The sequence below is a fragment of the Anguilla rostrata genome, chromosome 1 (assembly GCF_018555375.3).
Source record: "Anguilla rostrata isolate EN2019 chromosome 1, ASM1855537v3, whole genome shotgun sequence".
NCBI classification, from domain to species: Eukaryota; Metazoa; Chordata; class Actinopteri; order Anguilliformes; family Anguillidae; genus Anguilla; species Anguilla rostrata.
This window is the reverse complement of record NC_057933.1, coordinates 48,873,316-48,899,600: the sequence shown is the minus strand read 5'-3', so window position 1 is coordinate 48,899,600 and position 26,285 is coordinate 48,873,316. Positions and strand designations below refer to the sequence as shown.

The 26,285-nt window shown below is 42.3% G+C and overlaps 2 protein-coding genes and 1 long non-coding RNA gene across 4 annotated transcripts in view; 2 read left to right on the top strand and 1 right to left on the bottom strand.

Moving 5' to 3' along the window:
- The first annotated feature begins 941 nt into the window (after nt 1-941).
- Nucleotides 942-12,360, top strand: LOC135257190 (DOMON domain-containing protein FRRS1L). The gene is made up of 5 exons (XM_064339682.1): nt 942-1,494; nt 4,262-4,346; nt 6,291-6,429; nt 8,208-8,454; nt 9,258-12,360. The coding sequence occupies exons 1-5, from the start codon at nt 1,290-1,292 to the stop codon at nt 9,428-9,430; spliced, it is 849 nt and encodes a 282-aa protein (XP_064195752.1). The 5' UTR covers nt 942-1,289; the 3' UTR covers nt 9,431-12,360.
- Nucleotides 12,361-12,973: 613 nt separating this feature from the next.
- LOC135257184 (uncharacterized) lies at nt 12,974-13,618 on the bottom strand. Its single transcript, XR_010330613.1, has 2 exons — nt 13,509-13,618; nt 12,974-13,157 (listed from the first exon to the last, which is right to left on the bottom strand). It is a non-coding gene; the product is annotated as an uncharacterized LOC135257184 (long non-coding RNA).
- tmem245 (transmembrane protein 245) overlaps nt 13,503-26,285 on the top strand; it is a 31,353-nt gene continuing 18,570 nt past the window's right edge. Inside the window, exons 1-9 of one of the 2 annotated variants that reach the window (XM_064339651.1) lie at nt 13,503-14,165; nt 16,146-16,263; nt 17,355-17,453; nt 18,164-18,277; nt 18,656-18,820; nt 19,195-19,364; nt 20,898-20,921; nt 23,279-23,383; nt 24,644-24,726. In XM_064339651.1, coding sequence (XP_064195721.1) covers nt 13,554-14,165; nt 16,146-16,263; nt 17,355-17,453; nt 18,164-18,277; nt 18,656-18,820; nt 19,195-19,364; nt 20,898-20,921; nt 23,279-23,383; nt 24,644-24,726 — 1,490 coding nt within the window. In that variant the 5' untranslated portion in view covers nt 13,503-13,553. The remainder of the gene's footprint in view (nt 14,166-16,145; nt 16,264-17,354; nt 17,454-18,163; nt 18,278-18,655; nt 18,821-19,194; nt 19,365-20,897; nt 20,922-23,278; nt 23,384-24,643; nt 24,727-26,285) is intronic. The other variant, XM_064339661.1, reaches the window with a different exon arrangement.

Here is a 26,285-nt window from a genome sequence, read left to right as displayed (position 1 = left end):
AATTCTCCTAATGAATGATTATTTAATTTAAAAAAATAAATTAATAAATAAATCTGTCCTTTAAAATAGCCTTTAGCAAACTGATTTCATCAGCTTGGCATCTTGGCATCTTGTTAAAAAACTTTTTTTGTCATGTTATCTTTTTCATTTCTTTCCTTTTATTTTAATTTTGAATATTCCTGTGTGCACATTCATCCCTGCCTATCATTCCCTCGACTTTAGTCATTGGCCTGGATTCAATAATGCTATCCTCCTCCCAAAATAATGCACCGCAAAAGATGAACCTGGACCACATGAACAATGAACTCCAGAAATCGAACTCTTTCACACATTATTGTCTAATTCCAGATGTTTGACTCCCAGAAATTTGCTGTCCACTGTTGCAAATACAAGATTGTGGGAGGAGGGCAATTTGAATCTCATCCACGAGAGCTGTAGCCCTCAGTCAGAAATGTCATTCTGAATAATAGACTAACATAATACTGTACAGAAAGGGAAACCAGGAGGAATTATCTCTTGTCGCATGGTAACCTATTAATTAGATTTTAAGGCTAGGCTACATGCATGCATGGTTTTAGCAGCACCCAGCAAAATTGCCCTATGTGTCCAATTTCGAGCTCTATACCATTGTATGTTTTGCCTCACAGCTCCAGGTTTAATATCTAGCTATACATATCGTTTTCTATAATTAGGCAATTATTATCATCGTGGTCTGCACTGAAGAAAAAAAAATCTACGAGTCAGAAGGAATTCTGAAAATGTTCATTGGTTGACAAATGTCCTATTGGAACGTTACCATCCCGTATTGATACAAGTACCGCTATGCTACGCCACAGCCAGGAAGAAGGAAAGGACGAAACCAATGTTTGGCATACGTATTTAGTAACAAAAGAAATGGCACGGCAACAAATAAGATCATGCAATAGGCCTACAGAAGACACAATTAAATAAAGCGCACGCCACTAGTTTCCCACGAAGCTTAAGAGCTGCCCGAAAACAAACAGGTCTTGCCACAAATCCCTCTAATTCCATATTGGTTTAACCGCGTTCGTCTGAATGGATTCGGTGTCGCTGACCCTCGCGCAGCCCCCATATCGCATTTTGGTGTGAATAAGCTCACTAATGCTAAATTAGCATTACATTTATCGGGCACTTTATGCCGAATATATCCTACCAATGAAGTGATGCCTTGCAGAAATAATCAAATGCAGACATTAACGCGATTGTTCAACCTTTCTCAAAATTTATAGAGAATTTTCTCGTCACACACACAACCTGGCTTGTTTGCCATGTTCTCATTGTCGAAGCTACTGCAGCTGCTTCTCCTGTTAAACCCGGGCTACTGGCGAGGAGTTGTTGCTAGTCCCACCGATGACAACGCAGCGCGGGGCGGCCATGGAGACCACGGAGAGCCGGGTCATAAAGAGACCCACCAGGATTCATACAGTACATTTGCCTCGGAATTCCTAGAGTCAAGATATCTAACAGATGAGGGTAAGCCTGATTAATCTGAACAATATTCTATTTGATCTTATGGCTTAATGAGGTTTGGCTGTAAAGAAAGACTACGTATATTGTCCTCCTTTTATTTACCCTGGCAATGTATTTAAATACCCAATTTACGTTAATTCGCTTATATTGGTTTTATGTTGATGCCGGTAGGCTATATGTCTGTGATTCTGGGTACAGTTCAATAAGACGGTTAGAAAATTACAAGACAGTTCTCCTAGAATTACGTTTAGCGTTGGGCACACGACTTTTGGTAGATTTTTACCTATTAATTACTATCGTTTTTTCACTACGATTACCTCATTTGTTTGTGTAATTTTTGTGTATTCAGAATGACATTAGTAACGTTTTGCGCAGCCTTTTGTCAGCACCCTGGCCAGCAACCCGCTGCTTCTGACATCCCTATTCAGCAATCACTCCTACGCAGTACAGTGTCCATCGTCACATAGCTTTCAGAGTTCTGCTGCGCAACGTTTTAATACGTGAACGAAAATCAAAATGCTAACATTTTAATTGCAAACATTTTATTTGCACAGACCTATTACGTGTCCTAAGAATTGTGCACAATATGATAAAAACCAATTTAACCTTATTTGTAGGGACCTTCAAAACGTTTCCTCGAGGATGTTGCATACCTTCTGGGTTCACTACGCGCACGATGCACTGACTAACTGACGCACTGACTGTGCGTTAAAGACAAAAACTGTGTTTTTATTCCAATTTGTGACTGTGACTGTGGTTGTGGAAAGACAAAATGTTGAATAGCACATTGCGGCTCTTGGGTAACTGCTATACCACCTCCACCCACAGAAGGAGGTGACGTTTGTGGTCACCTTCAAAACACTAGCTTGTAGTTTTTACACTGCAAGCCGAATAGCATACAAAAAGAAAGCTGCGGGTCACCAGAAGAGAGACTCTTATCGCTCACTAATGAACCCTGGCCAGCTTAAGCAATTCTACCCCTAGCAGGAACCCCAAATTGAGACTTTAGCCTGTGGTTGAGGAACGTGCTGTTCCCAACTTGGGAGACTTAAAAAAAAGAAAAAAACAAACCATAAAAACAGTACACCTCTGTCGGCGAAGTGAGGATTAAGTGAAATATGTTTAATTTTCTGAATTCAGCATTTTAAACCAGTAAACGCCCTCGTTTAACTTCAGACACTCTGAATACGGAACAGTGCATCAACAGTTATTTAAAACCCCTCACTTATCCAACATGAAAAATACATTTAGTTGATTTAATTAGTTCATTGTTATCAAAAATATCAATTATTAATTCAATCATCACATTTGTTGATAGAGAAGCCTGTGGGATCAACCTTTATCAAACTCACAACCAGATTAAAATTATGAAATAGAACAAATATTCACATTTAATCTAAAGACGAGGGTCAACTACCTTAAAAATCACCAGAGATGGACAGGTTACAATTACACAACAAACAAAGAAAATACCAAACCACAGCCTGTTTCTCCCAAACAGACCCCGGGAAACCAAGATCAAAGTACAAAAACCAAAAGACAGCCAAATATTCCAAAAAGCCAGGGATGAAAATGTAAAAATGCTAGATGAGCTGAATGACTAAAACCTCAGATCCTGCATACACCAAACACCACACAACACCAGGCCTCGCTGCAAGGTTCCGATTCCTCAGATGGGAACAGCAGATACCCACCCAAGAATGTCCACAGCAGCAGATGTTACTGACTGAGGTTAAGGCCCCACAAGAACTACTTTCTTCCTCCTGACTCTGATTGACTAGCTAAAGAACAGCTTGCATTTCATTTTCTGTGGTTCTATGAGGGAGGGGGCATGGTTGAGGGAGAGAGGGGGCAACCTGGCTGCACTGATTTGGTGAAGTGTGAGGTGTGGGGGTGTGGTTGCAGACTGGGACTATCTTATATGAAAACTGTGACAAATGTGTGTATTAACGTTGCCGTATGTTGCTGAAAGCAGGGCTAAGCACTATGACATTATTATCAAAAGAATCCTGGTGTTAATCCCTTTATAAAAAGATCAAGCATAGCTATGTTGGGAGGTGATTTAGCTCAGCTATCAAAGAAAGAAACATGGAAGTTTACTACTGCTCCTGACAACAAGAGGTGGATTTTTGTAGGCAGGTAATTGTTAAATCTCACCAGTTGCGATCTCCACCTTCAGGTAACATATCTTCCATGTAATAAAACCAAACGTTGGTTTCTGCTTGAAACTGGAACCGCTTCCATAAAAATGTAGATTTCAACATATCATGCCTCAACAACCACTATAGACATTAAGTGATTTCAGTATCAGAGATTGCATTTAAACTTCAAAAGGAACATTCTCTTTGTGCAGCATATAGCCAGGCTCTGCGTGTTTGAGTTTCCTCCAGAAGGCAATGAAGTCATAAAGTTTCAAAGGAGAGAAAACTCTCTAAGACCTCCCAGTTAGAAGATATCCCAGGGGGCCCTACTCACCCAAGGATGACAGTGGGAAGAGTGAAAACAGATTCATTCCTATGGTCAAACAGGGCAAGTTTGCCGTATCAAATTATATTGTCTGTTTCTCAAAGGTGGTAATCTAAGAACTAGTTATCCGACATAATTTACACTGATTGTGATAATCGTGACAGAGTTGTCATAGATCCTGTATGGCATGATAACCTACTCCCCTTCATCTAGTCCTGTCTTCTGTACCTAAAAATGATCCACCTGGATATCGTTTCCATGGGGTTGTGCTCTGCTGATGGATCTTGTTTTTTTTCATTTTCAGGTTATCCCTTCCCCACTGCCCCACCTGTAGATCCATTCGCTAAAATCAAAGTGAGTGACTGTGGAATAACCAAGGGTTGCGTCAGGTAAGATCTAAGGTGCCCTCCTGTAAGGATCACAGATATAATGTGGTACTGGGTGTGTCTCTAAATAATTAATTTCCCTGTTGTTAATTTTCAGATAGTTAAACTGAAAATTTTCAGAAAAACTGTCAAACTTCAATTAAGTTTATTTAGAACTAAATACAATTATTTCAATCAGTAGCCATAACTTAATCTCACTTCCAAAATCTAATAATATTGCTCTGAAAATAAGTGTTTCCCTTAATTTGGACATGAATATATATTGTTCTTCATGGTGCTCTCAATTTTGACTGTCTTAGAAGATGGTTCACATTGCAGTATTGGCAAGCTCTGATGCCACCAAGTGAACAATGTTAGGGTTGACTTTTCTAAGCACTTGCTCTAAATCCAGGATCTACCCACGGAGATCCTGGTTTGCTTCTAAGACGGTCAACTTGAGTCACATTGTCACAGATGTGCTAGCACAGCTGGCTTCACATTTGCTGCAGGGGTCTTTCCTGCATCGCCACTGATGCGAACAGAACAGAAGAACTGTGCGGCTCAGTCATGTGTAACTAGCAGACTCATCACAGTAGTTTTTCACTGCTGCCACACGTGGTACTGCACCTTGTGTTTGGAGCGTTTAACAACGCCCATTGAGCCCTCATAAGCCCCCTGTACTGCATCGTGCTGTCACCAGGCATTTGCGTTCACATTAAGTATCTACTGTGTACTTCACATCACTCTAATGTTACTGTGGGTTAAAAAGTGCATATGTGTGCCAAATTCTCTGACAATTTCTTAGTGGGGTACCCCTGAGTGAGCAAGGTCCATTCTTAACATAGGTTTCACTTGTAAATATAAAGCTGTTTAAATGGTCAGTGTGTAAAAATGATAGCTCTCTAAGTCAGACTGGAGAATACTGTCTCACGAGTTAGCTGCTGACAGACGCGACTTAGAGACAGATGGGCTTTGTAGCGTGACAGCAAGTCATAATTTACTGTATTGTAAATCAAGGCAAGTCTTGTTTTACTGGCTGCAATCCCAGAGCACAAGCCTATTACGTGACTGACAGTACACTAACTATAACAGAGGATATAAAACACATTTAAAGGACCGAACAGGTAGTTAGATCTGTTGAGAAAATCAATGATAAAGCAATTATACTTAACCCGAAACAACACCACTTCCTGCTTTAATTCAGAAAAAAATCCTATCATTATAATAACAATTTGTAAATGTGCTTTTTCAGGGTGAATAACAAGGAGTAGATGCACATAATCATAGAGAGCATAGTACAAATCGCTGTATTTATGAAATTTGGCTTAGGGATTTCAATGACTTAATGAATTATCAATGGAGCGAGCGGCTTCAGCCCTCAAATACTATGATAAAATACAGAATGGCCCTTAGTTATTCATAAGATCATTTCTTTGTACATAGTAAAATGTACAGTGTTAATTAAACTCTTAACAGATAACATTTAGTACCACAGTGGAATGTGATACCAAATGTTATCTGTTAAGGGTTGAATTAAGACTGTTGGAGATGTATTAACACTGGACATTTCACTGTGTAATATGACAATATATAATACATGCATAGTATGTGATTGTAACACAGAAAACCTTTTTTTAACTGTACACTTATTTTGTTTGGCCAATTGTTTTGTGTCTGTTTCTGTTGCTCATAATTTTCTGTGTCTTTATAATTTTCCTAAATAAGAATAAATTGAAAAAACAAAACAAAATACAGGACCAATACCTGTGCATATTCCTGGTATAATATCCATATGGGGCAACAGCCATATAAGATTTATTGGGAAATTATTTCAGGCCTTGTTTGCATAGAGGTGTCTGACAATCTGCCTGTTGACATGCTGGGGTGCTGGGTGGGGTGGGGACTAGGGCACTGGGGGGATTCTGGAGAACAGAGGCTCAACATGACGCATGTGCCTCCCTTTCCCAGGTACGGGAAACCAGGCTGCGATGCAGAGACCTGCGACTACTTCCTCAGCTATCGCAGGATTGGTGCTGATGTGGAGTACGAAATGAGCGCGGACACCGACGGCTGGGTGGCCGTGGGGTTCTCCTCCGATAAGAAGATGGTGAGGGGGCTATGGGGCATGGATACATGTCAATTTGTCCATACAACATTTCAGTGATTATCATTTTTTGACAACCAGAGTGCCTAAAATGAGTTTGGTCACGTCCAAGTTGAGCTTGGTGTCAAAATTGAATGTCAGACAAATTCAAGTTGAGTCATAATCACTTTTTTGTGTTATTGGCACTCTTAAGACAAATACAAGAAATGTGGCAGCATATTACTTCGCAAGTCCAAATTGCTTCCAGATTTATGATTTACTTTCATGTTCAAGCAGAGTAGGGCTGTGGGGACAGACTCAGGTGGGCTCGGAGGGAGAAAACGAGAGCAGATCAAAGCAGGAGACGCAGAGTCTTTTACAGGCGAACTGAATCACGATTGAACTGCCTTTGGGTGGACGAAAACGGTATGCACATTATGGAGCTGCAAAGGTAGTCTGCAAAAGTTAGGGCAAGCACTGGCATAGATCAAAACTGGTGTGATGAAAAAGGTTTTGGTATTTTAAAGACACTGCAGCCCATTTTCACCTTTTCACAAATGAAAATGTACTCATTATACAAAGATATATAAACCTGAATAATTGAGTGGAGAAACATAACAAATGCAGATGCTTCCATGCAGGAGTACTGCATGATACAATTAAGCAATTAACATCTTTTCATGCTCTGTGACATGTATAAAAATGCTAAAAAAGGCCCAGCTGACCACGATTTTGGGTCAAGATAGCAAGAGGAAAAGATCAAAGTAACTTTGAAAGAGGTTCATTATTTGGGCATGAATGGCAGGAGCTCCAGTCACAGAGACTGCTCAACTGGCTAGTGTTTCAATAGGAACAGTGAGTAAAGTGACATCTGCATTTAGATCTATGGGAAAGACATCAGTAAATAGGATCGGAAATTGTGGTCGAAAGTGCACATTCGATGACCGTGAAGCTCCGTGCATTAGTGCGATATGTAAGGAAAAACAGAAGAGCAACTCTGTGACTCAGAATTTCAATGCAGGATGTGATCAGACTGCGACAGCAAGAACAGTGCATCGACAACTACATAGAGAGGGATACCATAGTAGGGTTGCACTGCATAAACCCCTCATTACAAAGACAAATGCACATTTGAGAGTACAGTGGTGAAAAACCATAGGCACTTGTCTACATACATATGAAAAAAGTGATATGGTCAGATAAGTCCTCCTTCACCGTATTCTCAACAGCTGGGCGAGTTCACGTGTGGCATACACTAAGAAGTACAGCCCTGAATGCTTGACCCCTGCTGTGAGGAGGTCCGATGGCTCTGTTATGCTGCGGGGGCCATTTTCCTGGCATGGTTTGGGTCCACTTGTCCCCTTAGAGGGAAGGGTCACTGCAAATAAACGCAAAGTTATTCTGAGTGATCACCTTTTTCCTATGATGAAACATTTCTATCCTGATGGAAGTGGTCTCTTCCAGGATGGCAATGCCCCCATCCACAGGGCACGAGGGATCACTGAATGGTTGAGTATGAAAATGATGTGAATCATATTCTGTGGCCTTCACACCAGATCTCAACCCAATTGAACAACTATGGGAGATTTTGGACCAATCGTCTGTATATATATATCATCTAACTATGGGCAAGATAGCCAAAATGCAAATTTCCCAAAAGCCTGACCATTCCTTTAACATTAGTGAAGGTAAAAATGAGAAGCCAGAACCAAGCCATTGCTAGATTTTGGCACAGAATTGGTCCAAGTCCTAAAACTCCACTTGGCCTGGAATTTTCAGTGTCTCTCTGGTCCCCCATCCAGGGAGGGGATGATGTCATGGGCTGCGTCCATGACGACAACGGGCGAGTACGGATACACCACTTCTACAACGTGGGCCAGTGGGCCAAGGAGATCAAGAGGAACCCGGCACGCGATGAGGAGGGCATCTTCGAAAACAACCGGGTGACCTGCCGCTTCAAGCGGCCGCTCTATGTGCCCCGCGAAGAAACGCTGGTGGACCTCCACTTAAGCTGGTACTACTTGTTCGCATGGGGCCCCGCCATCCAAGGTGAGAGTCCACAATAGCATGGGTTGGAGGGCTCCTATGGGTCAGAGTGTGGCCCTCTTCCTCCCATTTTGCAGTTGTACTGCTGAACTATGCTTTCACATCACTCACATTCTCCCTGTACATGAGCAGGAAGCAATGCAGTTGAAGCACACCCATTCCTCCAATACACGCACCTACAATAAAGTGACTATTTTCCTACACATAGTACTACATGGGGGAAAAGTAACAAGAAGGGGAGAAGTGCATCTCCCATTTGGGTAGCTGGTAACCTGTATGGTCCTGTTAAGTAACTGAGGCGATTATACAGAGAAATGGTACTATCCTGTTTTTATAAAGCCAGCTGTGGCCCTCCCCTGCACACTCTCTTGGGGGACATAGTTAGCCTCTCTGATATCCAGTTCTCGAGATCCACAGTCCAGATAGATTTAGAGCTGCCTTTTAACCAGAGACTGGTCAACACTTTGACCAATAGTGACTCGGTAAACAGGAATGAGAAACATACAGATCTGCAACAGTCAGCCTTATTTTCTGTGCACAGGCAGTTTTAAGAAAGAAAGAAACTGCCTGTTCACCTCCTGTCCAAATAGCAATACAAGAAAAGTGGCAGAGACCTAAGTTGAAATAGAAAGAGTGCACCAGACTGTGAGAGCTGCAGTTTTCATTGTGTGCATTCTTGCCTCTGTTCAGTTGGTAATACAAGTTATTCTTCTGCAAATGCTTTTAAAAAGTTCCATTCATTGACAAAATATTTTGTTGATGAAGGTACTGACCAATCAATGCTTCTCTCCTGCTGCTTCAAACAGGATCCATCACCCGGCATGACATCGACTCGCCCCCTGTCTCCGATCACATGATCAGCATCTATAAGTATGAGGACATCTTCATGCCCTCCACGGCCTACCAGACTTTCTCCTCCCCCTTCTGCCTGCTGCTCATTGTAGCGCTCACCTTTTACCTTCTCATGGGAACCCCATAGCCCCTCGAGGCGGAGAGAGAGTGCTGTCGAAATGAGGGGACCAGCAATAATCAAAGAGACTGGGAAACACCAGTGCATCACTGTCAAAGAGAACACACGACAAGGGTGTGTCATGCATAGATATACCGTAGACATATAAATCTAGAACTCAAGATGGAGCCTGCAGATCATTAAGCAAATGATTGTAGTGTTTCACCATAATCCACGCAAAGAAAACGTCCGTTAGCCTTATATCTTATGGTGATTCAGAAACAGGTGTTTCTCAATATTAGAGCCACTATTAGTGTTATTTAATTTATGGAGTATTTATTATCTTTTATGATTATGAGCATTAGTAATTAGCTGCCAGATCTGCATGTGCCATTTTAGCCTCCCAGTGCCAATGGACAGACTTGGGGCCTACACAATGTGAAGAACACTGGACTGTGAAGCCAAACTGCACAGGAAAGTGGTGTGCCATAGCTTCCCGCTGGAGCTTGCTGGAGCTTGCTGGTGCTGTGAAGAGCGAGTGTAGATTCACCAGATACGCAGCTCCTACGTTTCTTCTGTTCTCCATGCCTTTACGAAAGAAGGTTCTAATTAGTATTGAGAGTTTTCAGTGGTATATTACAGTGCAGAAAATCCATTGCCATAGAACTGAACTTGGTCACAATGCCAAATTCTACAAATTTTCAAAAGTTCCACCAAATTACAATTTTGTTCTTCAACATCTGGGAGACAGAAATTTCAGTGTTAAGCACAGCGCTAACAATTTGAGTCTAACAATTCTGTGCTGTCAGTCAGCTTGTACCTTTCCTAGAGCTGCTGAAGTGGGTATGGTTCAGCATGGCAGATACATTTTGACAATATACACGTTGTCTCGTATCATTGCTTCCTTCCTGTGGTTTTGAGCAATGTTCTAGCATCTTGCAAACAAGGGCTATTTACCGAAAAAAAGTTACTTTACATTTAATTGATAATCACCTCTTAATTGTCTCTAATCTGAACATGAAAATGAACCAATAGGTATTAAAAAGTGAAACATTGCGGAAGAATTTAGTTTAGATATACCACAGTTACAGCTGATCAGTGGCCCATAGCTGAGTTACCAATGCTTGGCAAGTTGAACCAAGCACTGTCCTTGGGTTATCTTTCCCAACAGAACCACACTGGATGCCATTCAGTAGATTCAGGTCTGAAGGAAAGGAAATATTCAGTTTCATGCAGAAAGGTCTATTTTCAGTTCTTAAGCCATGTTTTTTATGCCTTTTTTCTGCATAGACAAAAATTAAACATGTTATTACTGTATCACTAGTAAAAAATATATTTTAAGTGTATAGAACTGCAAAATAAATGAGTAAATGAGTTAATTTTAGGAGGATGGGTACAAATTTGAAGACAAAATGCAGCTTAAAATTTAAACATTCCATCCAGCTTTGATCTGAGTCTCTCTGATTACAAAATCAACTCTGTTTATAAATCCTATGGAACCAATGCAATACAAGTAGGGTTGCATGATAATATTGCAGTCGTATCGAGGTCACCACAGAACATCTTAAAACAAATGTGTTGACCCAATGCTAAGATCATGGCCAATATGATGAAGCAACATACATGCAGCAGCAAGGTGACACATTTTATATGTTGCTGATACTGTAAATTAAGTGAAAATGAAAAGCTCAAAAACTAACCTGATTATAAACACCTTTATTAATATTTGTAGTTTATCATGTTCACCAGCCAAACCCATAAGCAAAGCTATATAGAGACACGGTAACTCATTAATCATATTCGCTGCTTAATAATGAAGTAAGCAAGTTGAAACATTTTGGTATACAGCTAAAATTTGTTACATTTTCCATTCATACAGTATGTTGATTTCTGTGCTCACCTACCTCTTCAGTGAATGTGGAAATTTAGCTGCAGCTTGCATTTGTGCCATCATGTAAAACAGGACAGCAATAGCATTGGTATTGCTCAATACCAGACAAACACTGGTACAAATTCTAATTCCATTTGGATTTTAATTTAAGAACACTGGCTATAGGAATTTTAATAAATTACACTATTATGTGCATGATGACATTATTACAGGTATGGCGTAATGGTAACGTTAACTCTTGTTCTGTTTGTTTGTCTCCATCAGCAGCGCTGCGGTTTGAGGTAAAAGTGTCAATTGAAGTGAAAACATGAATATGGACAATCTACTGCTTGTATAATACATTCCCCTCTAGACTGCATTGAGCAGGTGACCTTATTCAAACCACAGAGACAAAAACAGCTTTTAAAGCTGTTTTTTATCTACTGTATTCAAAATAACACAGTCCTCAGCATTTGGAAATGGGGAGGAAAGTTATTCCCCCAAAGTTTGAGAATGACTAATGATATTTTGGCACACAATTATTCTGATTACTTTTTTATTTTATTAAAAGCGCACAGCAGTTTTCTAGACCACAGACAAATGCACAGATATATGTGAAAACCTGCACAAAGAGAGAGTGTCTAGGGGTTGCATAAAAAGTACTGTACTGATGAGGGGATGTTCGACTACAGCATGAATAGGAATCAGGCAATATGCAATAACACTTATATAGGTGTGAAGGAGAAAGCCGTTTCTAATGACAGAAAGGCAGAGGGGTAAAATATTTTGACAAAAAAGGCTTCCTTTTGTTTTAAACTTTTCATTGAAAAGTTTTGGATTTTCTTATGAATCATTCACACGGACGCACAACAGTTTTAAAATAATAAAACACCCAAGAGCCCTCTAAATGAATTTGTTTGTCTTTAATCCAGACTGTAGCTGTGCTAATGTAAAGGGACAGTTCAGAGAAAGTGATCACAACCCAAGTTTATTCCTGTACGTACCTGCTCCTTCTGGAACACCCCCTCAAACAATCTTATGTATCTTTACTATATGTGTTCTTAATAAAGATGTTATTAAGAAAATTAAAGATTTTATTGTCTTGTCCTCTCTGCTAAATAGACCCATGCGTGGTTATATAATACTTTATCTCAGCAGATTTATATTATGGAGGCCGGGGGTTCTCAAGTAGGCCAAGAGTATGACTTGACTTGAGAACAAGAGTATGGCAGACATGGGGATAGACCCTTGGTCTCCCACACCACTGTGCAGTGACATTAAAATGGATTAGTGGGAAGCCTTATACTTTATAGTTTAGTATTACAAAACCGTTATGTGTTATGTAGCTAAGTCAAAATCACCACTTTAAGCCTTTGAACAGTATGTTTTTTGGAATTTATTTTTCAAAATCGTGTTCTATAACTCCAACGCTTTCAATTACCAGTGATGATTGTTACATGAGCATTGGAATGTTCAGTCAAGAACATTCTAATCACATTTTGTCATCTTACACCTTAAAGGGTTAAGTAGTAAGTATCTATCTCCTGTGATGTATGCAGCCGCACATCTGAACAACTGACCATTGGGTGACATTACTTTGTCATGCTAATGAGAGGTCTATTCACGGTTTATTAACTTATGCTTATTTTCACAACAAACAATGAATGGAAAGACTAAAGTAGGCAATGGCATATAGATAGGAGTCATGCTTACTTTTCAAATTTTATTAATAATAATAAAACAGTAGCTAGGACATGACCTACAGAACGAGATCTAGGACCTAGCCTATACCTTATTTGTCCTCTAGATGTTAGCAGAGATCCGCCAACGTGAAATATGTCCATCCAGTCATTTTCATGCACAGGCAATAGTATAGTATCAGAGTATCTGTAAAAACAGAGGAAACATGGGAATACAGTCAATGTGATTGTTTTGAATGTTACTTTGAATGTCGCAACGCACGAATGTATTCGCTGACTATTGTTGGTTAAAATAGCATTCGTTGAGATTCCCAAAAACAAAATTGCAAACAAAATGCTCGAAACAAGCTAAAGAACTATATGAACTCAAAATAGAACTCCTCAGTTCAAATTACAGTCACACGTGTATTTTACGTTTAGCACAACAAAAAATACTTTCCCTTCTGGGCAATACTTTCTCTACTGGGGCTGGCCATTGTACTTTTGGAATAAGAACTACATCTCCCACAACTCTTTGCGTCAGCACTCGATTCACAACCTCAGTGTGGTTGTTGTAGGCACAGCTGCAGACCAGCCTGTGAAAATGGCAGACGAAGAGGACACCGGGCAGGGGAGTGCCGTAGATCCAGCCTCATCTCCAGATAGCCCGCAAAATGAGCGCCAACCCTTCGTGACTTTCAACGAGACAGTGCACCCGGCGGTGTCAGGCATGGTCAGCCAGCTGTTCAGTCAGCCACCGCTGGCACTCAAATTTGACAAAAACATTAAACAGGCCTTCTACAACACCGGGGCTATGATCTTCGTAGCTATATGCTGTGGAGCTGCTGTATTGGTTTATTTTATCTTGGAGGCCTTTCTACGACCGCTTCTTTGGGCCGTTCTCTGTGGCACTTTTTTACACCCTTTTAAATACTCTCTAGCTCGAATCGGTCGTTCTTGGCTCAGTGGACTGCAGGACACTGGGACGCCGATACTGTTGGGCACCTTGCTGCTTCCCGTGTGGTTCGTGAATTATGGTGTGGAGACGCTGGGGGCTTTAGTCATGGAACGTCTCAAGGTGCTGCTGGCGATCGGGGCAGGGGTTCCACTCCTCTGTTTTCTGTACTACTTCTGGAGCGTTATTGGTATGCAGGTGATAATCGGCCACGCCTGTGCTATCATTAGTTGCACGCTGGATTACTTCAATGCTATGTGGGTGAGTACCCAATTGACACGCCCCCTTTTCAGCAAAACAATAGTCTCTTTTTAGGAAAAGAACATAGAAATAACATAGGGTGGACTTAATTAATTACAATCACGATATTGACGTTAGATATGTATTACAAACATTATTAAGTGGTTTTTAACATCTATAATGTTAAAATACTCAAAGTTCATGTCGTGCTCAATGACACCTTTCTGTAGCCTAATACTTCACATTTCTCCAAATGTAAACCTTTGTGGCGCATTCAGATTTCTCTAAATGTAAACACTTGCAGCGCATTGTGACTTTAAATGGAAGTTGTGAGAAAGTATTGTTACTGAAGTGAACGCCACGTTAAACGGAACTGGCTAAGCGTCAAGCTGGTCAGAGAAGGAAGGGCTTATTTCAGTTGTTCGATCTGCGCAGTGCAGTTGACCAAAAATAGAAATCGACGATCCCTCTCAACTGCTACTGTAAATGCCATCGTTTACTCGCTAGCCATGAATATTACTACATGGCAGCCGGTTAACAATGGCATGAGTCATGACAAAGACCTGAACCCAACGCACAAAGTAGAATATTTACCCTTTGAAGAGTTATTTCTTTGGAATGCTTTTATGAAAATTTAGTGTTATAGCTCAGTTGTTTTCAATGACTAGTAGTGATTGTTATATCAGCATTAGAATGTTTAGTTAAGAAAATTCTAATAGCATATTTATGATCTCACATCTTAAATAGAGGGGTACCCACCTCAGTGTCACAAACTGACCGAAGTGGTGTGACTGTGAGCATGGATGTTGCGACAAAATTATACCTGATCAATATATCGAGCCTGGTTTCACCACTGATGGAAAAACTGCAAGCATTACGCCGAAATTAGACACACCTCCATGTATTTAAATCTCAATAGTAGCGAGGGTAGACGAGTGGGCAATGCTCAGTGCAAGGTCTACATTTTATGTATTTGACGAAGGCCCAGAAGAAAATGTAACTTCTAGGGGGAAAAATGTGAGAGGTGATTGGGACGCCCTTACTAAACTGGTTGTAGAAATAAATGTTCTAGTGATATGTTGATTACCCGGTTTTATTATTTAATATTTAAAACTTAAAATAGCCCTACATTAATGCAAGTAATACTTTCATTCAATGCAGAATTACAGTTCCTAAATTTGTGAACATTTTAATATCACTTTTACAGTTAATAATCTTTCCTAACCAAATCCATTACATAACCCTCTCAGAGATTTTGCAATAATTAGTTTGAAGGTTTTCCATGTTAGCTTAAACAGCTGTCATATGAATAAAATACTGCTTGTGAAGGAGGCCACCTGGATAAAGTGGATGTTGTAAATTAAAGTAGTGTCCAACCATCATTCTACTTAACTACATTACACCTTGAAAGTACACTTTCTCGCACGGAATGGAGATGTTTAAATGGTTTGTACTTCATAATTAGAAGGCTTTGTTAGGCTTTCCTTTTAAGGGCTACTATGCCGTCCTCAGAATATAAATAGCTATAATTTGCTTTCAGAAATTTTAAATGGTGCTATGATCAGAGATCTGCTTGTCATCTTTGATGGCTTTATTTAAGCAGTTTAATTGTTTTTGAAAGGGCATTGTGTGAATGGCAATTAAAACTTATTTATTTAGAGAGAGAACTGAACTGTGAAACAATTTCAGTTTTGACTTTGGTGTCAACTGGCTGTAAGTCAGGAGTCAAGTGCTGTGGGTGTGTGCTTTCTAGAAGGATAAATATCCCTCACGCTGTGGAATTATTAACTGCACAAGCAAGGCAACAATTTGATGTGGCAGGACACCTAATGAAGACGTACTTGTTTGAAACATGCCTGTGCCGTGCAGCCACTGAAGTCCACGTGGGAGCATGGAAGTGCTTGTGGGATATCTCTCCATTCATTAGTCACCTCTCACCTGGCACCAGTGCCGGCCTTTGATGTCCCCGCATTGTGCGTGAGTGTACGCTCTGTCTCCTAGGTTGGCACTCTTGTACTGGGCTACGTGCTGGCGGTGGCTTTCAAGTGGACCCCCGGCATGGAGGTCTACCTGCGGGCTTTGTCAGTGCCTGTGTGGATTGCGCTGTTGTTCTACATGGGTGAGCGAGGGGGCCGGGGCGGATTACCAGTCTCCGCCTCTTACTGACGGTTTTTGGTTCACGATCACACTTGGACTTAGCATGGTCGTGATGATCACACACTGACTGATCACAGTCATAGTGGCCATGAACACTGACTGACTACGCTCATAGCAACCACTCGTTTACATTTTACATTTACATGTAGGCATTTAGCAGACACTCTTATCCAGAGTGTGTGTAGACAGGTTAAGGCAATGCACTATGCTGATGCAATAGGGTCACAACTGATAGTAACAATAAATACACAATCTTTTACACATGAAATGGCCATATTTAGGTTGTCTTTTGAAATGTTCCCAAGGCCAGCGTCTCACGTTTTCCTGTTATCTTGTGCTTGTGTTTAACTGATATCACTTCCACTATCAGAGCTGCCCTATGGGGCCTCGTGCACTGTGTGCTCTGTGATGCTGGGAGGTCATTGGCCCCCACATGAGGAAAGAGAGCTTTATGGAGTAGGAGCATTTGGCTAATAGCGCTGGCTAAAGGTCTCCAGAACATAATGTGAAGTAGAATAGATATACGTAGAAAGTACACTGCCCCTGCCCCTGAATGTTGGCTAGTAAATGTTAAACCCTGATGGTTGAAATGCTAGAATGTGGAGGGCTTTTCAGGCGTCTCCTGATTATTGTGTGATGTTGTGAGCTGTTAGTGTGCACAATCTGTGCTTTGTATTGATGCAACCAGAGTCTGAAATTATTCAGAATGTCTTTTGAAATACATGTCATATTGCTGTCATTTAGTACATGACAGGCTTTTAGGTTGCTCCTATCATCCAGATTACGTTGAGCTGAGCTTTATGTGCATTCTGTTAGTAGGACATTAAAAAACATAGCTTTCTAAGATATATGGGAATTTAGAAATCTCTAACAGGCGTCCTACATCTGATATCATTGTATTTCCTTTACTGCTCCTTCCCCTTCATCCCCCTCTCTCCCTCCTTCCCTCTACCACTCTCCCTTTCTCTCCCTCCCTCCCTGTGCCGCTCTCCCTCTCCTCCCTCCCTCTTTCCCTCTGCTGTTCCCTGTGCCACTCCCCCTCTCCCTGCCCAGTATCTTTGACTGGGTCCTGGAGGGTGCCAGTCTTTGTGGTGGTGGCCAGCCTCCTCATCATTGGCTCCCTGCAGGAGAAACCTCAGGCGTCGAGCCAGGGTGAGCGCAACAGCAGCACAGCTGCCCTCTGCTGTCGTCCAATCACTGTCTGCTTTAAGCGTGGGCATTTGTGTCCTAGAGGCCAGTGCGGTCAAAATATATAATGTACATAAAAACTCCAGAAAATGCTGATATATATGTCTGATATATGCTCTGATATTTTATTCTGTTGAGATTTTAAATGAGTTTTAAAATCCTGAAAGCAAGTGCCCACTACTTTGTGGAATATGTTCCTGTTTATACATTTGGAAAAAGTAAGTGTGCGTTTTGCCCTAATGACTTAGTGAACACTTTAAGTACGAGACAAAGTTACTGGGAATTGCCTCTCTACATTGTATGGAAAAGGTGATGTACCACTCCAGGAGGACATTATATATTTTGGTTTTTGTTCCTAAAAATCCTGTTGGTGTGTTTCAGAACATGTATTTACATGCTTCCTTGGTTTATGTCTTATTTAATTAGCAGAATGGTATGGCACAGTGCTTTTTTTTTGCCCTTCATTTCACATAGGCAGATGTTATGTTTCAGTAACCACAAATCCACACTGCCTGCCCATTAATCCACCAATAAACAAACCAACAAATAAATAAACCCTTTGGGCGTATGTGATATACCCCTCTCTGCCCACCTCAGCTCATTTAGCAGCTCTTTAGATGCAGGAAATTGTTATGTCAGGCGTAAGAAAAACAGTTCCTCTCTCCACACCGTAGGGGAGCTGTCAGGGCAGGTCCTCTCCTTCGCTGCCAACACCATCTACATGGCCATCTCCTGCAGTAACCTCAGACTGGGACCGGAGCAGCAGAGCTCCACAGCAACATCTAATGGTGAGTCAGCAGAACTACAAAATGACATCATGTGGAAAAACATGGCCACAAAAGGCAATAACGCTGATAGGAATGGGTGGTGAAAAGCCTCGTTTTTGGATACGAAAGCACACTATTTATTAAGGATAACGAAACCAGTGTTTGTCTTGAATTCAGAACAGGGAGACAATCCGGCTGTACTTGGTTTGATGAAGTGCATTTTAAGTACACGTATTTAACCTTTGTTAGCGTGGGGGTGCTGTTCCGTTGAACCTGATTGGAAGTGCGTCAGTAAATTGAAATTGTAAAAAGTAAATCTGCGATTGTGACTGCGTATCGCTTATGACTTAAAACCTGTGATGGTCAGGCTTTGAGTGGCGCGTGTCCCCTCTGCCGCAGACGATGTCGACGCCCCCAGTCAGAGACCCCGCCCGGAGTTTCGCGCGATGCTGCACAAGGAGAAGGCGAGCGACATATACTTTGTGCTGCTGGTGTGGGCCATCGTCCTGGTGCAGATCTGGCTCAACCTGTGGATCCTGAAGCTCCTCCCCATTCCTGTGGCTGGTAATGTTCATGTACCGCGCACACCCCAAACCCACACGAATATCTACTCCCTCACTAACACGTGCACATTAATGCATATGAACACGCACACACACAGGCACTCACACGCTTGTTCTTTTGAAGAGGTTTGCTCAGTTAAAAAAAAATGGTTTTCTTTTATTTAAATTTATGGATATGTTCACATCCTGTGATGTATTTCTGTAGACCATAGAAAGCTTATATGGAAAGTGTACATTGATTGGCTGTTGCCTGCAGACTGGCTGTTGCCTACATGGGTTGCTATGCCATCTACTTGCCTCACTTTGAATAACACAAGGGTGCCCCTGGCAAATCACATTCCTGTTCTTCTAAACGACTCTGTTTGCTGTTCACAGTCTGGGTGCTGAAGAAGCTGCTGGTGCGATTCGGGTTCAAGGGCTTCGCCAAGAGGACCCTGACATCGTGGTGGGCCGTGATTGGCCAGCTCTTCAGGGAACGGCAGGAAGCCCTGCTGCCTGGGCCTATCAAAGGCCTGGCCCAGTTCCTACTCAGAGTGGACACCAAGGTAATCGCCTGCTTTCCCTCTCTGACCGTAGATGCCGTCAACTCAACCCCAGTCCCCTCTGTCCAGGGATATTTAAAATCTGGTTAAGACAGAATGTGACACGGGTCCACTTTTGGTTTCCGAACCGTAAACTAAGCATCTATTGAAACGGGATTACCCTCTTCTGATCTGGAACCGATAAGTGGACCTGCCACAGTGTGTCTTAACCCTGTCTGAACGCCGCTGACAATGATGGCGCCGCCCGCTCTGCAGCCTGACTCCTGCCCCCAGTAACAGCCACAGCTCGCTGTAGCCGCTTGGGCTCTGGCCATTGGCTGGAAGGCCCACCTTCGCTGCTTCGCCCTGGTAACAGGTAACGCCTCCTCACAGACATTCAAATCCAGGATCCTGTCCCTAATCGCAGATTATAGTAACACTGGTACCACATTCTTTGAGCCTATTGTCACAAATGCCGGATCTGTGATTGTGATTTTTGGTTGGTCCACGGTTCTGATTGAAACCCCAGGCTCACGGTAGCCTCACTGTTGCCCCACGGTTGCCCCTCTCTTCTCCCATGGTTGCCTCACTGTTGCCCCCTGTAGCCGTCACTGGGATGCTAGAATTTCCTACTGTTAAATGTGTGGAATTTTTCTTGAGCTCTCGGATGTGAATCCGGAGAACCGTTGAGATGTTGGTGCATGCACGGGTTCCTGTGTCATATCCCTCAGCCTGGCACAGTCCTTGTGAGCATGTGCTCCCCCTCCCCCCCGGACAGCCTATCTGAATAGTGCAGTACAGAGGAATATGAGGCGGTACAATATTATAGCATTTTAAACTGCATCAAAAATGGCCGAACTGGTATATTGATGGGTCGGTAAATAATCTAGGGAGGCTGCACAGTGAATGTGGCACTTTGATGGGAATCTGCCTGCTGCTGGCACGACTGTAAAGGATCTCTGTTTCAGTCGGTTGTATGCTCTTGATTTTGATGTTTTCTGTTGAGATGGACTCTGAATCTGAGTCAAAGTACTGTTGTGCTTGTTTCTGCCTTTTGATGTGTAGACTGAGCGCTGTTGCCTTTGAACAGCGATTATTGCCCACTCACACATCTCTGCATTCTGATTCATTTAGCTTGACCCCTCTCTTCTACCTCTTTATGGACCCACACCATGAAGCAGTCAGAGTTACACTTGCTGGCAGAATCTCTAGGTTTTTCCCTTGACGTGTTCCTGTCATTTTAAGAAAAGTTGACCAGCCTTAAATATGTGACATTGTTGTCTCCCTTCTTTCCCCCCTTTCTCTTCCACCATTACATTTTTAGCAAAAAGAAGAAGCATTTCTTGTTTCAAACTTCTCTTGAGGTTTTCCAGCTCACATGTATATCTTAGTCTTTTCCACATTCTTTAACACTCTCTATGCCCCCCCCACCCCACACCCATACAAGCAGGCTGCCCTCTTCTACCTGAAAACATGTGATGTTCTGCTTCTTACTTGCACTCATGTTTGTTCTCTCCAATAATGCCCTTGAATGTCTTCTTGTCTCCCTCCCAAAAGCTGTGGCATTGGCTTAACAAGCAGGTAATGACCAGGTGGTTGTAGTCTGCAGTAGCGGAGAGAGAGAGCGAGAGAGTGGAACGAGTGACAGTTTGCGCACCCACTAGAGGCTTTGACTGAGGCTGTGTCCATCCACTGTCATCTTATTCTCACACCCCCCCCCTTCAGAACTGCTGCTAAAATCCTGGGCTCCCCCCCCGCTTCCTTACGTTCTGCCAGCATTAGCACTGCAAGCTATCGAAGGTTTTCCTGTCTTTTAATCAGACCACTATATCGACAGCATCTCTACCCTCCTGCAAACCATAATGTTACAAGCAACAAAAAAAGATTTTTTTTTTTTTTGAAAAATCAAGTGATTATATATAGTCCCTCTTTCGCAGTTGCGAGAAAATAGTGGAGGACTTTCTAAAAAATAAAAAAGACAAGATTTGACTGGCTGTTCAGTGTCCTCATCTTCCTTTCTTAGAGCATGGCTGTTCAGAGCAGTAGTGAGGTCGTGGAGCACATTGCTTGTTGGTGCCTTTTTGTTTTCAAACCTTGCTGTGAGGTTCTTTCCAGCCTCTCGAAACTGACCCCTCACGAGACGGCCCGCCCCTTTACCGTACTTTGACCCCCAGCATCCCCTCCCTGCGTCACATTGTTTTGAACACCCTGCTCACCACGCATGTGTGACCTTCGCCCTCTGGGTGCACATCCAGCAATGCCTGCTCCTCATGCTCCCTGTTTTAAGCCAATTTTTTCCCACTCTTTCTTGAACCTTCCATAGCTTCCTGCCCTCTGTATGAAAGCTGTTTGGCTTTGCGCAGCTGAAATGCATGTAGACAGCTGATTGGATGCCTTTTTAGACCATTGTTGATAGAGTTGGTGGGGTGGGGGGGAGTGGCTAAGACGGGGGGCCCCTGGGTGACGAGCATTGTGGTTTGCTGTTTTCCTGTATCGAGCTCTGATTGGAGGAGGCCGCTCGATGATGAAGGGTAGCGGGCCTCCGTCCGTGACCTGCTGCCTTTAAGGTACAAACAGGGGCAAAGCTCACACAGGAATCCATCTTTAGTCCAAAGCATGGCCGGAGGAAAGGGCACGTTTGTTTTCACTTACTGTTACACCGATTTATTCCTGACTCTTAATATCAATGGCAGTGCAGATAACACCGTGTGAGCTTTTGCTGTTTATGAGCTGTGTTTTTGACTGGTTTGGAATTGTTAACATTGCTTGATAGTGCAATATATGTGAATTGAGTCAATATCCCCTTTGGTTGTCTCCATAAGTAGCTTTATAGTGACTTTAAATTGATAATGGTATAGTAGGTCCAGTGTGAATCACCCCACAATAAATAGCCATGAGTTTTATGTACACAGCATTACTGAGAGAAGGCCCTTCAATGCAGGAAACAAATGAATTATCGGTCTGGCGCATCTATGATTTTTTAAATACCCTTTTAAGAACCTTTATGTTGGAATCGGTATTACAAGCACTCGAATGAAAGATTCAGACGGTCTGCATGGATATTGCTCAGATTTTGGGGCTCTGTTACAGAACGGGAACGCTTTCACGCAACATTTCACACTGTTCATTCTTTAACAGGCACATACAGGAAAACAACAGGGGGGCTGCTGCTACTAATACTACCTGTGACATCCCCACCCATGGTAACAACTGGTAATCCACTTACATGGTCAAAAAAACTGTCCATTGGTACCATAACCAGAAGTGGGCATGCAAGTGGGACTTCAAAAGAGTCTGTGATGCTGGCAGTCATAGAGAAACTTGGGTTGAAGAGGCAGTCTATCACAAAAGATCATACAATTTCATTCATCATTTTTTCATCCATTGATTTGGAATTCTATCCTATTTATAAGGTCATTTTGTATTATTACACAAATGCAGTGTGGAAAAAAAACTCAATTTGATGAGAAACGTGAAATTAAATTCACGTTTGGTGAAAGAGAGAGTCAGAGGGCTAATTTGGCTAGCTGTACCACAGACAGCACATACATGCAGATAGCATAGTCTCAGTGCTAGATAGAGCCAGATGGCTGGCTTGCAGGTGGTCTTGTGATAGACTGCTGTTTCCCAGGCATGAGGGGAGAAGTGGATCACAGGCTTCTGTATGAGTCCAGCTACACTTGTGAGTCTGAATGCATCATTCCGGTTTACTGAGGACTGACATCTCTGTCTCTCTTCGATCTGTTTTCCTTTTCTTTCCTTTTTTCTCCCTCTATGCCTCTCCCCTTTTATTGCTACTTTTTTCTCTTCTTTTTTTCTCCTTTCTCTTTCCACCTTGCAATTCTCCTCTGTCTATTTTTCTCCCTCTCCCTCTCCATCTCTCTCTCTCTCTCTCTCTCTCTCTCTCTCTCTCTCTCTCTCTCTCTCTCTCCCCACAGATGATTGTTTGGTTGGAGCGTTCGCTTGACAAACTCATCAGCATCTTCATCATCTTCCTCCTTGTGACAGGCACCTTGCTGATGGCTCTGCTCCTGACTGCTATGGTACTGTGTATAGCCAGCCAGTATAGCCAGTGCCACACACAGCACAGCACAGCACAGCACAGCACAGCATAGCACAGCATAGCACAGCATAGCACAGGATAGCATAGCATAGAAACGCACAGCACAGCTTAGCATAGAATCACAAAGCACAGCACAGCACAGGATAGCATACCATAGAATCGCACAGCACAGCAAAGCACACTATAGCACTGATAATTTCCATGAAGGCAACCACATGCACCATAAACTACTGACCCAAACCCATAGATCCCTTGGAAAAACTTCTGGTGAATTTTTTATATGGAATGAATTGTACCATTTTTTTGGGCAGAGTATAGTATAGTGCTGTGCTGTACATTTGAAGTTTGCTTTTAGGAAAATACTTTTGTTCCAGCGTCTGATTGCACAGGAACTGTTATTAGAATATTCAGTGTCCCTATTGATGTCTGTGACAGCATTTCCATGGCCATTTGCACATTCAAATAGACGGTGAGGTCTCCCTCTTCCTGTATGCATTTTCATTACAGTGGTTTACTGTAGATGAAACGTACAAGAAATACGTAACCACAAAGGGCTTTTTTCTTAACCTGCGGTTAGAATGTGTGGTCCTTTGTGGTTTGATATGCTTGCTAAAGCAAGTCATGTGTTTTTCATGCAACACCAAGTCATGCAATGAAGATTTTATGCTCCCTGCAGGGAACATGTATCTTGCAGAATCATAAGCTAACAGAAGAGCATAAAGCACAACAAACTGGTGCATATCCACACAGGTGGATATGTTATTTAATAACCTGCTGGATCCAACTTAAACATTACATTATATTACAGGCATTTAGCAGACGCTCTTATCCAGAGCGACTTACACAACGTTCTACATAGCATTTACATTGCATCCATTTATACAGTTGGGTATATTCTGAAGCAATGCAGGTTTAGTACCTTGCTCAAGGGTACAATGGCAGTGTCCTACCCAGGAATTGAACCTATGACCTTCAGATTACAAGACCAGTTTCTTACCCATTATAAAGTTAAATTTAAATAGATAATATGATGGGATTTGTAACCACGGAAAATATTGAGCACTATTGATTATACAGAAAGACTCAACACTTGTTTACAGATGGGGGTGATGCTCTTTGTAGTTAGATTGAGTCCAGGCTTTAGCTCCTGATGTGCCGGTGAAATCCAATTTGCTGTCTGAAATTTGTGCTTGGCGTGTTATTGAACAGATGCTCTCTGCTCCCTCGTCTGGCTTTGCAGGTTCACCATGAAAGCGTCCACATCATTGAAGTCACCAGTAACCTGATCAACGAGACCGTCTCAAACCACCCAGAGTGGGCCAAGTAAGACACAGGCTCCTCCTCCTCCTGCACTTTCTCCCGTCCTAGGAGAAGGTCTTACCTGCAGCGACTGTATCAGATCATATTCAACGTGATCACTGGCTTCTTGGTCCCTAGTAGTGGACTATTTACTAGTGACTATTCCTTTAAGTGACTAAACCTATGACTATTCCTTTAAGTGTTGTTGGTTAAACCCAATTATGTGTTTTTAATTGAAGCTTGCCGTTACTGTGAAACGTCTGGGAGGAAAGAGTCAATAAGGTGTGAAAGTGGAACTCAGGAGGAGTGCTTGTGCTTAGTATGCAGCGCAGGAACGCAAAGTAAATGGCCCTCAACAATTTACAAGTTATAAAATGTTTGCTACGTTCAACCAGCCATTTTCCCCGGTTTGATGTGGTCTCCGATCAACTTTAGGCGCCTTTCCCGGGCTCTGCCAAGGTCCCCGCGGTTGAGCCGTAAAACCCCATCTGCTGCGTGACATTTAGGCCTTAGAGCTCATTTTCTGGCAGTGTGAGACAGTTCCACTTTACAGGGTGGTTTTGGCAGTTCCTAACTGAGCGATGACAGAGTGTTTCATAGAGTATTAATAGCAGAACCCGGGTGTCCAATAGTCAGACGGGCGAGGTCGTGGCATTTAAAGCCGTTCGGAGTCTCCAAATGCCGTGCCCTACACGTGGCACGCGCTATCAGATCCAGACAGCCGGACCCGCCCCTTTAATGTCAGACAATGTGGCAACTGCAGTAACCAAATCACCTGGCCGTCTGGCCTAGACATCTTCAGAATGCAGCGAATTGCTATGCTCTTTAATTCTATTGGCCAGTGAAAGGCTTAGGGGCGTGTTGTGTATTCGCTTACAGTACAGTGGCTTGGGCTCAGCGTGACACCAAAGGGTGAAGGAACTGGAACATGGAGGTTTTGACTGGGGGACTTCCTGAAATGAACTCACAAGCTGAACGCTGTTAATGATACATAGACATACATTACATTACATACATACATTCTGTCACACGCATCCACGTCCCCTTCAAGGACAGAGAGGTTCTCCAAGCTCAGTCCTGGGTCTCCCTGAGTATGCAGTTTCTTAGTTTCAGCCAGTCTCTTGAAAATTATAAAACCTGTTTTTCCAATAACATTGTCTATAAACTGGTCATTAAAATGCTGGTCATGCTGATTGCAATTGTCATTTATTTTGTGTCTGAACACGTGAGTTTATTAGTTAATTTTGTAAAACTTAATTAAAGGAATCTTCCATAAAGATAAAAGCATATGATAAAAATGAAATAATGAAATCATTGCTTATCTGAGAACTGAGCTAACTGATTAAAAGGCCTGGAATGGATATTCATTCTTTGTTGCATGCTGTTTCTGACATTAAGTGTTCAGACATCAAGAGGGGAAGTCATCCCTCATTAGGCATTAAGTGTATAATCAAGACTTGATTATACGCAGTGCACCTCATAATTCATGATGATGTCCAGAACGAGAAGCAGTACCAAGGCTGGGCTAGAGAACCAGCGCTGTAAATTTCTGAGATGAGGTTTGTTTGTGTGTTTGCTTCCTG

Coding starts and splice junctions, on each gene's coding strand:
- LOC135257190 (XM_064339682.1), top strand. CDS start 1,290: ATGTTCTCATTGTCGAAGCTACTGCAGCTGCTTCTCCTGTTAAACCCG. Junction 1,495..4,261: donor AAGATATCTAACAGATGAGG/GTAAGCCTGATT, acceptor TTTCATTTTCAG/GTTATCCCTTCCCCACTGCC. Junction 8,455..9,257: donor ATGGGGCCCCGCCATCCAAG/GTGAGAGTCCAC, acceptor TGCTTCAAACAG/GATCCATCACCCGGCATGAC.